This window comes from Meles meles, chromosome 11 (genome assembly GCF_922984935.1).
Source record: "Meles meles chromosome 11, mMelMel3.1 paternal haplotype, whole genome shotgun sequence".
Taxonomy (NCBI): domain Eukaryota; kingdom Metazoa; phylum Chordata; class Mammalia; order Carnivora; family Mustelidae; genus Meles; species Meles meles.
Genome location: NC_060076.1, coordinates 9,760,949 through 9,774,801, shown reverse-complemented (window position 1 = coordinate 9,774,801; position 13,853 = coordinate 9,760,949). Strand labels below are relative to the sequence as shown.

General features: G+C 38.9%; 1 protein-coding gene and 1 pseudogene across 1 annotated transcript in view; one reads left to right on the top strand and one right to left on the bottom strand.

Annotated features, from left to right (window-relative positions):
- PPP6C (protein phosphatase 6 catalytic subunit) overlaps positions 1-13,853 on the bottom strand; it is a 41,755-nt gene that overhangs the window by 10,319 nt on the left and 17,583 nt on the right. Inside the window, exons 2-4 of the mRNA XM_046022529.1 lie at positions 10,259-10,354; positions 1,677-1,742; positions 408-549 (exon numbers count right to left, since the gene is read on the bottom strand). Of these exons, the coding sequence (XP_045878485.1) occupies positions 408-549; positions 1,677-1,742; positions 10,259-10,354 (304 nt within the window). The remainder of the gene's footprint in view (positions 1-407; positions 550-1,676; positions 1,743-10,258; positions 10,355-13,853) is intronic.
- On the top strand, positions 2,155-2,325 carry LOC123953608 (annotated as a pseudogene).

Here is a 13,853-nt window from a genome sequence, read left to right as displayed (position 1 = left end):
TATATGTTTACACACACACACACACACACACACACACATGTTCTCAAACTTTGAAGTGTAGAACATTCACATTCAGCAGATTCTAGGATTCCCCCACAAAAGGTTTTCAGTGGGGTCCCAGCAATGTACCTTTTAAACGAGCACTCCTAATGATTCATTTGAGGTAAACTGTAGACCACACTTTGAGGCAATGATCTAGGACAATGTATGCTAAAAAGTTAAAAACAGTTATTACTACATGGTAAGGTTCTCAATTGACTGAGGGAAGAAGAGGGAAGAGTTAAAGGTTGAGAAAGTGGAAAACAATAATGATCTGTATTTCCAATTTTACTGTATGACTTGCACGGCTTTTCTCCCAACGAGGAAAGTAAAACAATATTCAGAATCAGAGAAATAGAAAGTCTTACCATAAAATCCATACACCTGTGTTATCTGTCTACTCTCATGATTTCCTCGCAAAAGTGTAATACGATCAGGCCATTTAGCCTTTAGTGCAAGAAGGTAAGTGAAGGTCTCCAAACTATAGTAACCTCTGTCTACAAAATCACCCTGTAAAGTAAAAATTTAAAGTTAGAAATAATACAATAGCCATAATATTTTTTAGAATTATACCTAAGTGTACAAACCAAGAGACACAGTCAAAAATGACAAAAATGAAGTCACATGTTGAATTACTTGGACACTAGGTTTTAACAAAAAAACTCAAATCAAAGTATATGAGCAGTCTCTACTAAATGTGCTTGTCTTATGATTCAGGAGGCCTTCAGGAACCTGCTATGCAAGTCTCTCAAGGATCTTCCCTACAAAACCACCATTTTTCCAGTTCTCTATTACCTACATTAGCAAATGTTTCTAAAAGGTCATATGTGAATCAAAATCTTTAAAATGAATTTCAAAAATCACTCTATTATTTTAAAATATTTATTTATTTAAGTAATCTCTATACCCAACATGGGACTCAAACTCACGACCCCAACATCAAGAGTCACATGCTCTTCTGAGTCAAGGTGCCCCCCAAATCACCTTAACTGTATCAGAAAACTACGGATCTGCAGAGACAGTGTTCTTGAAAAAGCAGATACCATAATTATAACAGTGCTCTAGGTTCAGTGGTGCATCTAACAACTGCTTGTGAAGCCATACTACTTACACTCCCATTACTGTTTTAGTTGGGACAATGTTAGATCACTAGGAAAGTAGCTAAAAATAGGAAAGTGACCCAGAAACCTTTAAAAGGAAGGAAAGTGATAGGATTTAGGAAAAATTCAACAGTAACATTACATTCCAAAAGCAAAGTAAGCAAATATCTCCCTTAATAGCAAATGTGTATGTGCACATATTCATTAATCCACAGAATGGTAACAGATGAAAATGAATGCTCAAAAAAATGTGATGAAGTAACAGGAAATCGAAGATTTGTGCCTTAAAGTTGGGTGGTTCTGGACTATTTTTCTGCCAACCATTACTTGGGCTACAACACAGTCCTATGCATATGCCAATTTACTAACGCAATTACTTTCATCTGGATAACATGGCAAAAATGTAAAAAAGTACAGCATCACCTTTTCATATAATTAAATAGTGAATGTCACATGAAAATGAAACTGTTGTGTAATTTAATAAGTCAGATCCTTTCCATTTTAAGTAAGTATGTGGTATCATTGGGGTTTACATACCATAAATATGTAGTTTGTGTCAGGAACCTGACCTCCAGTTCTGAATAGTTCACAAAGGTCATAAAACTACAAAAGAAAGGCAATATATGCTGATTACAAATTCCTGCGGCGAAGGAGTAAAATAATAAAACTGAGAGCAAAATGTGTAAAGAAGTATGTAATTAAGAAGACCTCAAATACTGACACTTACAAGAAGAAATAAAGTGTAAGCGAAACTGCCAAGCACACAGATCTCAAGTCTAAAAAAAGCACTAAAATATATCTCACAATTACCAGTAAAGTCATTCCCAGATCATTAATGTTACAGGCCTTCTCCCTCAAATTTCTTTCATATTATCATGTCACCTCGAATTTTTTAAATAATCTCTACACTCAGCGCAGGGCTTGAACTCACGACCCCAAGATCAAGAGTCACATACTCCACCAACTGAGTCAGCCAGGTGCCCCATCACTTGAGAATTTGAAATAACTGATCATCAGCTTTGTGCAGTGGCAGTATCGTAGCCAATGAGGTTTATCCGAGGCGCGATTATTGCTAATTGAAATAACTGATCAGTTACCTAACTTGTTAATAGCTAACCTAACCACCCCACCCTATACTCAACATCTATTTTAAAGAGATAAAAAGTAAGGAAACAGGGGGCGCCTGGGTGGCTCAGTCGTTAAGCGTCTGCCTTCGGCTCAGGGCCTGATCCCATTGTCCTGGGATGGAGCCCCACATTGGGGCTACCTGCTCAGCAGGAAGCCTGCTCCTCCCTCTCCCACTCCCTCTGCTTCTGTTCCCTCTCTCGCTGTGTCTCTCTCTGTCAAATAAATAAAATCTTCAAAAAAAAAAAAAAAATAAGGAAACAAGTAGATAAGAATTTTTTTCAAGTGAATTTACATGACACTTCACAACATCACATCAACCTACCTTTCCACACTCTACACTAGAGATGTATACCCTCAGGCTCTTTAGCTACGGGAGTGTCTTCTCAATAATCAGTAAAAAAAGAACTGTGTATTTCATCATATTCTATTTTACTGTAAATTGGTAATTGACAAACTGTACATGTGGTAAACTCAACTAGATTATCTTAATCCTAATTCCTAAAGAAAACTTAAGCTTTTCTAAGACTTTGAATTAAAGGAATTTACTATAATATACTGACCAACTACAACTAAAATTCCTATACGGTTATATTTTACACTTGAAAATAAAATTATTAAATTTCTAACACTTACAGATTTATTTATTTATTTAAAGGTTGGTTATTTATTTATTTATTTAACACACAGAGAGGTCACAAGTAGGCAGAGAGGCAGGCAGATAGAGGGGGGGAAGCAGGCTCCCTGCTAAGCAGAGAGCCTGATGTGGGGCTCAATCCCAGGACTCTGGGATCATGACCTGAGCAGAAGGCAGAGGTTTAACCCACTGAGACACCCAGGCGCCCTAAATTTCTAACACTCAAAACAGTAATCTTAGTCACCGTGAACAAAACTGAAATTTAAATGTTAACTACTAAAAGAAACAAAGCACTACCCTTTATGACAGTATTTTGTAAGTCTGCAATTGTTCCTTGCTTAGAATTAAAAAAAAAAAAAAAACTTTAGAAAGTTTAAAATTTCCCTATCTTCTTAAAATTAGCAAGCAAATAAATGAAACAGCATTCAATCTCAGTCAAGTGGTAGACTATTATTTGTCCAACACATTTGCTGTCCATTTAGAAATGGACACAGATACACAGAAGTATACTTCTTGGGGTGCCGGGGTGGCTCAGCTGGTTGAGTGTCCGACTCTAGGTTTTGGCTCTGGGCCTGATCTCAGGGCGGGTGACTGAGTCCCCCATGGTCCTGAGTCTGCCTGGGATTCTCTCCTACCTCTGCCCCATACCCTCCACAGGCTCTATCTAAAATAAATAAATAGGGCATCCAGGTGGCTCAGTTGTTAAGCGTCTGCCTTCAGCCCGGGTCATGACCCCCGGAGTCCTGGGATTCAGCCCCACATCGGGCTCCCTGCTTGGCGGGAGGCCTGCTTCTCCCTCTCCCACTCCCCCTGATTCTGTTCCCTCTCTCAATGTCTCTCTCTCTATCAAATAAATGAATAAAATCTTTGAAAATAAACAAATAAATCTATCTTTATTTTTAAAAAAGTACACATCTCAATTGCCATCCCATAGATGTATACATGATGCATGAACACCACATATTATTCACATAGCATATGTTTATACACACAGAGTGTGAGCAATAACAATGTGTGTGTGTGTGTGTATCAGTGAATATATACACACACATGTGTTGTGTGTTACTCTGGTCTAGTAATTCCACTTCTGTGACTATATCCTAAGGGCAAAAAAATAAGTACATAAATAAATAAATAAATAAATAAATACTGGGTGAATATAGAGAAAATGTGTTACAACATCATTTATAATAATAAGAGAAACACACTTCATGACTAACAACAGACTATTTTAGTTTTTTTTTATGTTCAGTAAGTCACTGTATAGTACATAATTAGTTTTTGATGTAGTGTTCGATGATTTTTTTGAGAGATTTTTTAAAGATTTTATTTATTTATTTGTCAGAGAGAGAGAGAGAACACAAGCAGGGGGAGCGGCAGGCAGAAGGAGAAGCAGGCTCCCCGGCAAGCAGGGAGCCTAACACAGGACTCGATCCCAGGACCCCAGGATCATGACTTAAGCTAAAGGCAGATGCCCAACAGACTGAGCCACCCAGGTATACCTAAAAGACTTTTAATAAAGTATTATCTACCAACTCAAAGACCTGGGCTAATCATGAATAATGCTTACAATAGAAACTATGCACCAAAATGGAAAAATGATTAGGGAAGAGGATAGAACACAAAACTATACCTACAGTAAACTACACAATTTTACCATATATACATACAGAGTCAGAAAGGGAGCATTTAAAAGTTTTATAAAACAGTTGCTTTTGTAAAAGAAATGGTAGAAGAGGGAGTGAGTGTCCTTAAACTTTTCTGATAGTTATAGAAACATATTCCTAACTAAAAATGTTAAAAGTTTCCATTTACCCTATATATATTTAATAGACAATCAAATATTCTGCTTCAGGGACCCAACAGTTCCTACTTCATAATGGAAGTTTTTTTCAAAATTCTTTAATATAATAAACATTTACTGAGAACATGAGCAGACAACTAAGTTTGTCCTACATTATTGGAAGCTCACCTCCTCATTTCACAAATGATTTTTACCATCTATTATATGTTTTCCACATCACGCATACTCTGTAAGCTTCATTTTGCTTTTTTGGTTTTTTTTAAGATTTATTTATTTTAGAGAGAGAGAGAGTGTGCAACATGAGCGGGGGTGTGGGGGAGCAGAGAGAAAGGGAGAGAAGCAGACTCCATCCTGAGCACAGAGCCCAACATGGAGCTCGCTCACGACCCTAAGATCATGACCTAAAAGAGTTGGGCACTTAACTGACTGAGCCATCCAGGAACTCCTGTAAATCTTAGTTTAAAATAAAAGCAATTCTGGGTGCCTGGGTGGCTCAGTTGGTTAAACAGCTGCCTTCAGCTCAGGTCATGACCTGGAGTCCCTGGATCAAGTCCCACATGGGACTCCCTACTCAGCGGGAAGTCTGCTTCTCCCTCTAACCATCTCCCTTCTCATTCTCTCTCATTGTCTCTCTCATATAAATAAAATCTTTTAAAAACTAAACTAGGCGCGCCTGGGTGGCTCAATGGGTGAAAGCCTCTGCCTTTGGCTCAGGTCATGATCCCAGGGTCCTGGGATCGAGCCCCACATCAGGCTCTCTGCTCAGCGGGGAGCCTGCTTCCCCCTCTCCCTCTGCCTGCCTCTCTGCCTCCTTATGATCTCTGTCTCTGTCAAATAAATAAATAAATCTAAAAAAAAAAAAAAAAAACTAAACTAAAAGCAATCCCGAGAAGTGGATTTTATTCCATCATTAGAGACAAGGAAACAGTTGGCTAGCTCAGTAGTTTTTAAACTTTTTAGTTTCAGGACCCATTCATAGTCTTAAACATTACTGGTGCCCAAAAAGCTTTTGCTGATATAGTTTATCATCAGTTGCTACTGACCATATTAGAAATGAAAAGTAATCATTTTAATATTTAATTAAGTCAGTAACAACTCATTAAATAGTAACATACACATATTTCTAATGAAAAGTAAACAATGTCTTCCAAAACAAAACAAATTTAATATTTGGTTAAACAGAATTTGGCTAGATTTTCATAATTTGCCTCCGCATTCAATGTGTTGGGATATACTGATGAAAGTACATAAAGAAAATCCAGCTTCACACAAGTGTATTTTACAAAAAGGAAGAGTATTTTAATAATCTTTAGAGATAATGGTGCATACTTTTTAATATACCAACACTTGATAAATGGTCTTTTTCCTATTCTGTTAGTAGACTGGTCTAATACTCTCAGTGGCTAACACACTGGTCATTTGGAAAACAAATTATATTTCATCACACATCACCAAAAAACCATATTTGTTAATATCATCACCAACAGAAAAGTCTTTAAATATCAGAAGCTGGGGCACCTGAGTGGCTCAGTCGTTAAGCGTCTACCTTCATCGAGCCCCACACTGGGCTCCTTGCTCAGCAGGAAACCTGCCTCTCCCTCTCCCATTCCCCTTGTTTATGCGCTCTCTCTCACTGTGTCTCTCTCCGTCAAATAAATAAATAAAAATCTTAAAAAAATAAAAAATAAACAAAATAAATATCAGAAGCTGACAGTCCACCATCATGATGGTGGGCTCAAATTTTCTAAAACTCTAATTATTGATTTGAAAAACCAAATTTTGCCACTGGCAATAAATATGGTCAATTGTTTTCCTTGAAGTGAGGGGTTCATTCCTTCACTGTTGCAAAGACGGTTGTCAAATACCCATAGCTTGTTAGTCATTCTCTCAAGTAAAAAAGGTGTTCCATTAAAAAAAGAAGCCACTTCAGCTTGTGATAACAAAAAACTACACAAGCATTTTCCTTGAGCAAAACATCTTTCTTTTTATCCAGCAGATGTGTTGTATGCATACTTCCCATGTCCATCATAGGACTGTTCGAAAGATGTTATCAGCTCACAAGTTGATAATTACAACTAATATTACTGCTTCACCAAGGACGTTCTTTGGGATCATGGTATGTCCCCTGCCAGGTAAGTATCATCAAGGACATTCTTAAGTGTACTGGCATTTTATTTTACTGTGTGCGTATGTTGTGAAGTATACAGTAACAACCAGCATAGTCTGGTGCTACTCCTTTGATTCCTGCTGAGATACTTGCAGTTTTACCCTCAACTGACTTTGTACCACCTTACAGACCTTCAAAGGTCCACAGGCCATACCTAAAAACTTGTGACCTACCCAAAGTAACTTCTTGAACAGTTAACAGGCAGCAAAGCCAGGACTTAAACCAAACTTGGACAATGCAGTCTACAATCTCCTCACTAGATTACACTGTTGCAATGCTTCTCAGCACTTCATGCTTGCCAAAATTTTTAAATGAGTTTATTGATGCTCATAACCCAATCTTAGAATGCCAGAACTGGCCCAAGGGAAAGACAACTCTAAAATCCTAAAGGACACATCTTATATTTGGAAGCTCTGGAAGTTCCAAGCTTTTAATTAGCAGGTGATATAAAGGGTCAAGTATAAGAGAAACAATGTTCAGGGGCACCTGGGTGGCTCAGTGAGTTAAAGCCTCTGCCTTCAGCTCAAGTCATGATCCCAGGGTACTGGGATAGAGCCCCACATCGCATCGGGCTCTCTGCTCAGCGGGGAGCCGGCTACCTCCTCTCTCTCTCTCTCTGCCTGCCTCTCTGCCTACTTGTGATCTCTGTCTGTCAAATAAATAAATAAAAGCTTTAAAAAAAAGAGAGAGAGAGAGAAACAATGCTTAATTTGGTGGTAGTCTTCAAATAAAAACTATACTTCAATAAAAACAATTAAAAGTAACACGGACACCAGCACCAAAGTTAAGTTTCAAATCTCAACTATGTCCCTTTGTAGCTCTGTGAGTTTAGGCGAATTCTTCAATCTTTCAGTCTAAGTTTCCTTTCCTACAATATAATCCAATCTCACAGGGCTCTTTTTTTTTTTTTTTAAAGATTTTATTTATTTATTTGATAGAGAGAGATCACAAGTAGATAGAGAGGCAGGCAGAGAGAGAGAGAGGGAAGCAGGCTCTCTGCAAGCAGAGAGCCCGATGTGGGACTCGATCCCAGGACCCCGAGATCATGACCCGAGCCGAAGGCAGCGGCCTAACCCACTGAGCCACCCAGGCGCCCCTCTCACAGGGCTCTTGAAAAAGTATGACATAGAATATGTGAAAAAGCACTTTGTTAACCTTCAAAACCCAAGAAATGTTAGCTAGATTGTACATTTGACTGAAGGTGTATATGTACTACAGAAGTAAAATTTTATTATTTTAATTAATTTTAGTAGTTTAAAGTTGTCTCTAATTTCCTGGCCTTTGATCATGACTGCAAATTATGTATTAAAAAAGTAATTGTAAATTATGTACTAAAAAGTCCTAAGAACCCAGGAAACCCATCAATTTTAATATTATAATCAGGGGAAAACATTATTTGGTTTATTTCAACTTTTAGGAATGTGTTATGGCACGCTTATATCAATATCATTTATCTTAGCAAAATACAAATGTTTATTATATTTTTGGAGAGAAGGTGTATGGAAATTTTTTTTACAGAGACTTATTTTGTTTTTTTTAAAGATTACTTATTTATTTATTTGACAAAGAGAGAGACACAGCGAGAGAGGGAACACAAGCAGGGGGAGAGGAAGAGGGAGAAGCAGTCCCCCTCACCCCTCTAATCCCCCACCCCAGCAGGGAGCCCCACAATGCAGGGCTCAATCCCAGGACGCTGGAATCATGACCTGTGCCAAAGACAGAAGCTTAAGGACAGAGCTATCTAGGCACCCCGGTGCATGGAAATTTTAAGAAATGCACTCCTAAAGTCTACCCTAGAGAACTAAGATTTTAAAAGATCACAGATGGGAGTGCCTGAGTGGCGCAGCCACTTAAGCATCCAATTCTTGGTTTCAGCTCAGGACATGATTTCACGGGTAGTGAGATCAAGCCCTGCCTTGGGCTCCAAGCTGAGCACCAAGTCTGCTTGAGTTCTCTCTCCCTTTCCCTCAACCTCTTCCCACCTACCACCCCCACCCCACTCCCACTCTCACACCCCCCACCTACATAAATAAATAAATAAATCTTTCAACAGCTCAGAGATGACCTAATGGGCTATTTAGAAGTTGATAATATGCAAATGCCAGATTTATTATGACCTCAACCACCCAGAGAACAAACTGAAAACCAAAAAATGAAAAGAGCCCTAAAGTGGTCAAAATAGAACTTAATTCACGGAGCAGCCACCAATCACAACCAATTTACATACATTTCTGCTCCTTTAGGGAGTCTTATTCAAGGCAGGGAAATTGCACAGATCACAGCAAGTCATGCTGGGTTTGATAAAGATATTGTTTACAATATATGTCTTATATCCACAACCCCACTGTACACAGACAGCAGACTGAGTGAAAGTTCTGTTTAGTTTCCATTCCCAGTTAAAACACAGAGGGTTTCTGGGGTGCCTGGGTGGCTCAGTGGGTTAAAGCCTCTGCCTTCAGCTCGGGTCATGTCCCAGGGTCCTGGGATCGAGCCCCGAGTCGGGCTCGCTGCTCCGCGGGGAGCCTGCTTCCTCCTCTCTCTCTCTCTCTGCCTACTTGTGATCTCTGTCAAATAAATAAAAATCTTTTAAAAACAAAACAACAACAACAACAAAAAAAAACCCACAGAGGGTTTCCAACTGGGCTACACCCTGACAGTAAGAGTCTAAAGATGTGTATTCCTCTTGCCACTGCCTCGAAACTCTTAAAAACAAAAGCCCAGGGGCACCTGGGTGGCTCAGCTGTTAAAGCGGCTGCCTTCGGCTTGGGTCATGATCCCCAGGATGCTGGGATCGAACCCCACATCAGGCTTCCTGTTCAGCAGGGAGTCTGCTTCTCCCTCTCCCACTCTCCCTGCTTGTGTTCCCTCTCTTGCTGTCAAGTTAAAAAAAAAAAAGAAAGAAAAAAAGCCCAGCAGATAAAAAAACGAGACTCATCTTTCTCCTATCCTAGCAGAGACTTGCTGTAAAATCATGCACCAACAATTTTATCCTTCTGAACCTATATTATTCTCATTCCCACTAAGGAAAATGATACATTTTCAATAAAATTTGACATGAATGAATAGAATAGAAAATTAGCACCTAAAACCAAAGCACCTCCTGTTAATCACAGTCACTGTGAGCTGTCCACAACCCTTCCCAGAGCAATAATGTCACATTCCATCCACTTTGCAAGTATAATTTCAACAAACTCCATGAGTAACTTGACCACCGCTTTTATTCCCTGTGATAGTAACTGGGAATCATTAGTGTCACACAGACAGGCCAATCTATCAAATGAGCTCTGTTTGTTTCTTGTTTTTCTTGTGGCTTTTTTGCACATAAGTGGAAACACACGTGGACTATGGACAGTACAAAAGCGAAAAATCTGTTCATGAAATTTTACCTGTCCGTGTATGTCTCCACACACTGTTACTGGTGTTGATACTGGCTGGACATTTGACTCTTCTAAGAGGAGGTCACAAACATAGTCACATAGCCGCTGTAAGAAGAGAAAATAAAATTCAACCTTTTACTACAATATTAAAACTAAAGATCAAATGCAAGAACTAATACTTATATTATTTCATAGGAAAGGAAAACTACCCTTTAACGATTCTGTGGCCTGATTCGTCAGCTTCCACCTTCATCTCATAATGCCCAAGGATGATATAATGGCTACTCCAAAACGTAAATTCCCTGGCTACAGAATTTATGTAGAAAACATATGTTCTAGAAAACAGCTTTAAAGAAACTGTAAAATTATACTTATCACCAAACAAATGTAAGAGTAAATAATTTTAACAAGAAAAGATTTTTATCTGCTAATTTTTAAAGTAAATTGGAGGGGCATCAGGGTGGCACAGTCAGGAGACCCCCGGAATCTTGGTTTTGTCATGATCTCAGAGTTGGGAGATCAGGCTCTGCAGCAGGCTCCACACTCAGCAAGGAGTCTGCCTGGATTTCTCTATCCTTCTCCTTCTTCCCTCTTCCCCCCACCTCTAAAATGAACTAATGAATCTTTAAAAAAAATAAGTAAATACAGCAAATTGCAAACCATGTATTTACCATATGACCTAGCAACTGGACTCACCAATGAAAATTTATGTTCAAAGCTTAATTCATAATAGCCAAAAACTGGAAATAAATCAGTATCCTTCAACAAGTGAAGAGTTAAACAAGTTGTGCTGTATCTATTCTATGGAATACTACGCAGTAATAAGAAACTATTGATACCTGGATGAATCTCAAGAGATTTATGATGCGTGAGAAAAAAAACCTATCCCAAAAGACTACATACTATATGATTCCATTTATATAACATGCTTAAAATAACAAATCAGGATTCAGAAATTAGGAGCTTACAATAACAAATCAGAGGTTCAGAAATTAGGAGCAGCAGAAAGGAAGTAGGTATGGTAATAAAAGGACAAAATGAGGAATCCTTGTGGTAAAGGAAATATTTTAAATATGGCGTTGGATACATAAAACTACAGATGTAATGGGGTGCCGGGGTGGCTCAGTAATTAAGTATTTGCCTTCAGCTCAGGTCATGATCTCAGGGTTCTGGGATCGAGCTCCACGTCGGCCTCTCTGCTTGGCAAGGAGCCTGCTTCTCCCTCTCCCACTATCCCTGCTTGTGCTTTCCCTCTCTGTCTCTCTGTCAAATAAATAAATTAAATCTTAAAATAAAAAAAATTTTTTAAAAACTAAAGATGTAATAAAATCACAGAGAAATAAATACACACAAACACATACACACACGCACACAGAGTACAAGTAAAACTGGAGAAATCTGAACAAGATCATGGGTTGTATCAACAACAATATCCTATAGTTCTATACGACCTTACTACTAGGGAAAACTGAGTGAAGGGTATGTGGGATCTCTCAGTATTACTTTTTACAATTCCAAATAAATACAGTTATCTCAAAATTAAGAGATCAAAATTAAATAATTACAAAATGTAAACCTAAAATTGAGGAGTCACCCAACTTTTTAAAAAGAACTCTGTTTGCATTTAAAAGTATCTGTTCTCTGACAACACTGATATCAAAAGGTTTCATAGAAGGAAAATGATTCTCACGACAGAGCAGTAGAGAAGGAAGTGCACAGTCTTGCTATGCATGGAGAACTGGGGGAGAACCTACCTTCCATCTGAGACCAATTTATAGTACAGTCAGAGGCCCTACTGGGTTTTATGGTAGGTCTGCTAAGAGAAGAGAAATTGAACTACAAAAGCATTAAAAAAATTAAAAAATAAAAATTAATTGATTAATTAAAAAGGGGCACCTTGCTGGCTCATCAGGGTTATGAGTTCAAGACCTACGTTGGATGTAGAGCTTACTTAAAACAACTAACCAACCAACAAACTACACAAGCACAGTGAAATTATTAAGAAATTTAAGTTGGTTGAGCCTCCAACTCTTGGTTTCACCTCAGGTCATGATCTCAAGATTGTGAGATCAAGCCCCAAGCCCTGAGTCAGGCTCCATGCTCAGTATGGAGTCTGCTTGTCCCTCTCCCCTCTGCTCCTTCCCAACACATGCACACATGCTCTTTCACACTCTCTCTCTCTCTCAAATAAATAAAGCCTTAAGAAAAAATGAAGAACTCTAAATGCTAGGGATGTCTGGCTGGCTCAGCAGGTAAAGCATGCTACTCTCAAACTTGGGGTAATAGGTCTGAGCCTCACCCTGGGTGTAGAGATTATTTTAGAAAATAAAATCTAAAAAAATTAAAATCTAAATGCTACAATTTAACTAAACTTATAAGAGACACACTTTTAACAGCAACAGCTACTTCATACAGAGCTAAGCACAGGAGAGAACTCACAATGACAGATGACCCCAGGGGGAACATGGGGTGGGTAGTGAAAGCCCCTCAAAAGAAAATGAGGGGTAATACAGCTACTTAGAATTTCTCAAAATAAAATGGTTTGTTCTTATTCCTAGGATAAGTTAGTTCTTTATCTTCAAATAGAAACTCAAAGGCAAGATCTTTCTTCTGGCCTGGAGTCCTTCTGGCTCAGGGCCCCTGAGTAGCTCTAGCTCCTTCTTGTGTTGAATTTCGACAACACTCAGACACTTCACCAAACAAGCCTTAGTCCTGCCAATAATCCATAATAGGAACAGATACCAGTGAGTGAAACAATGTTTCTGAACTGAAAGCCTTAACTTTATAATGAAAGATGGTTTCTCAAGTTTGCTTTAGTTAAAAAATTCTGGTTTACATTTGTAGAAGAAAAAAATTCAGTTTTTCTTTCCTATGGAGGGAAAAACCCAGTTCTTCCCTAGTGTGTGCTCCTTTCCTATGTGTCTCCTGTACTAGTCACACAGAACACTCACACTTCTGGTCACCAAATATGTAGAGGTTTTTTTCCCCCACAACAAGCAATTCTTTGTGACACCAGCTGGATGTCCAAAATTTAACTCAATTCTGACACTATCCACACAGAGATAACATCATATCCCACAAGTAGACTGCGCCACCTCCCCCCACTACACACACACACACACACACGCGCGCACGCACGCGCGCGTGCACATATTCTCTCTCCAGATATCAGTTACAAGCTCAAGTTACCACCTAGGCTTCTAACCAACCAGCTATAGATCAAAGGTTATGCAGGTTACAAAGACCTCCGCCTTGGGTCTAATTTGCTAGAGCAGCTCACAGAACTCAGGAAAACATCTACATATTTACCAGTTTATTAAAGAACATGACAAAGGATACGAATGAACATTCAGACGGAAGTTCTCTGAATCCCATACTTCAGAGATTTTATGGACGCTCCCACCATTAACCCCATTTTTAGCCTTTCTCCCATTTGAAGAGAATTGGGGACAGGGCTGAAAATGCCAAGCTTTTTTTTTTTTTTTAAGATTTTTTTATTTACTTATTTGACAGACAGAGATCACAAGTAGGCAGAGAGGCAGGCAGAGAGAGAGGGAGGAGGAAGCAGGCTCCCCGCTGAGCAGAGCCCGATGTGGGGCTCGAT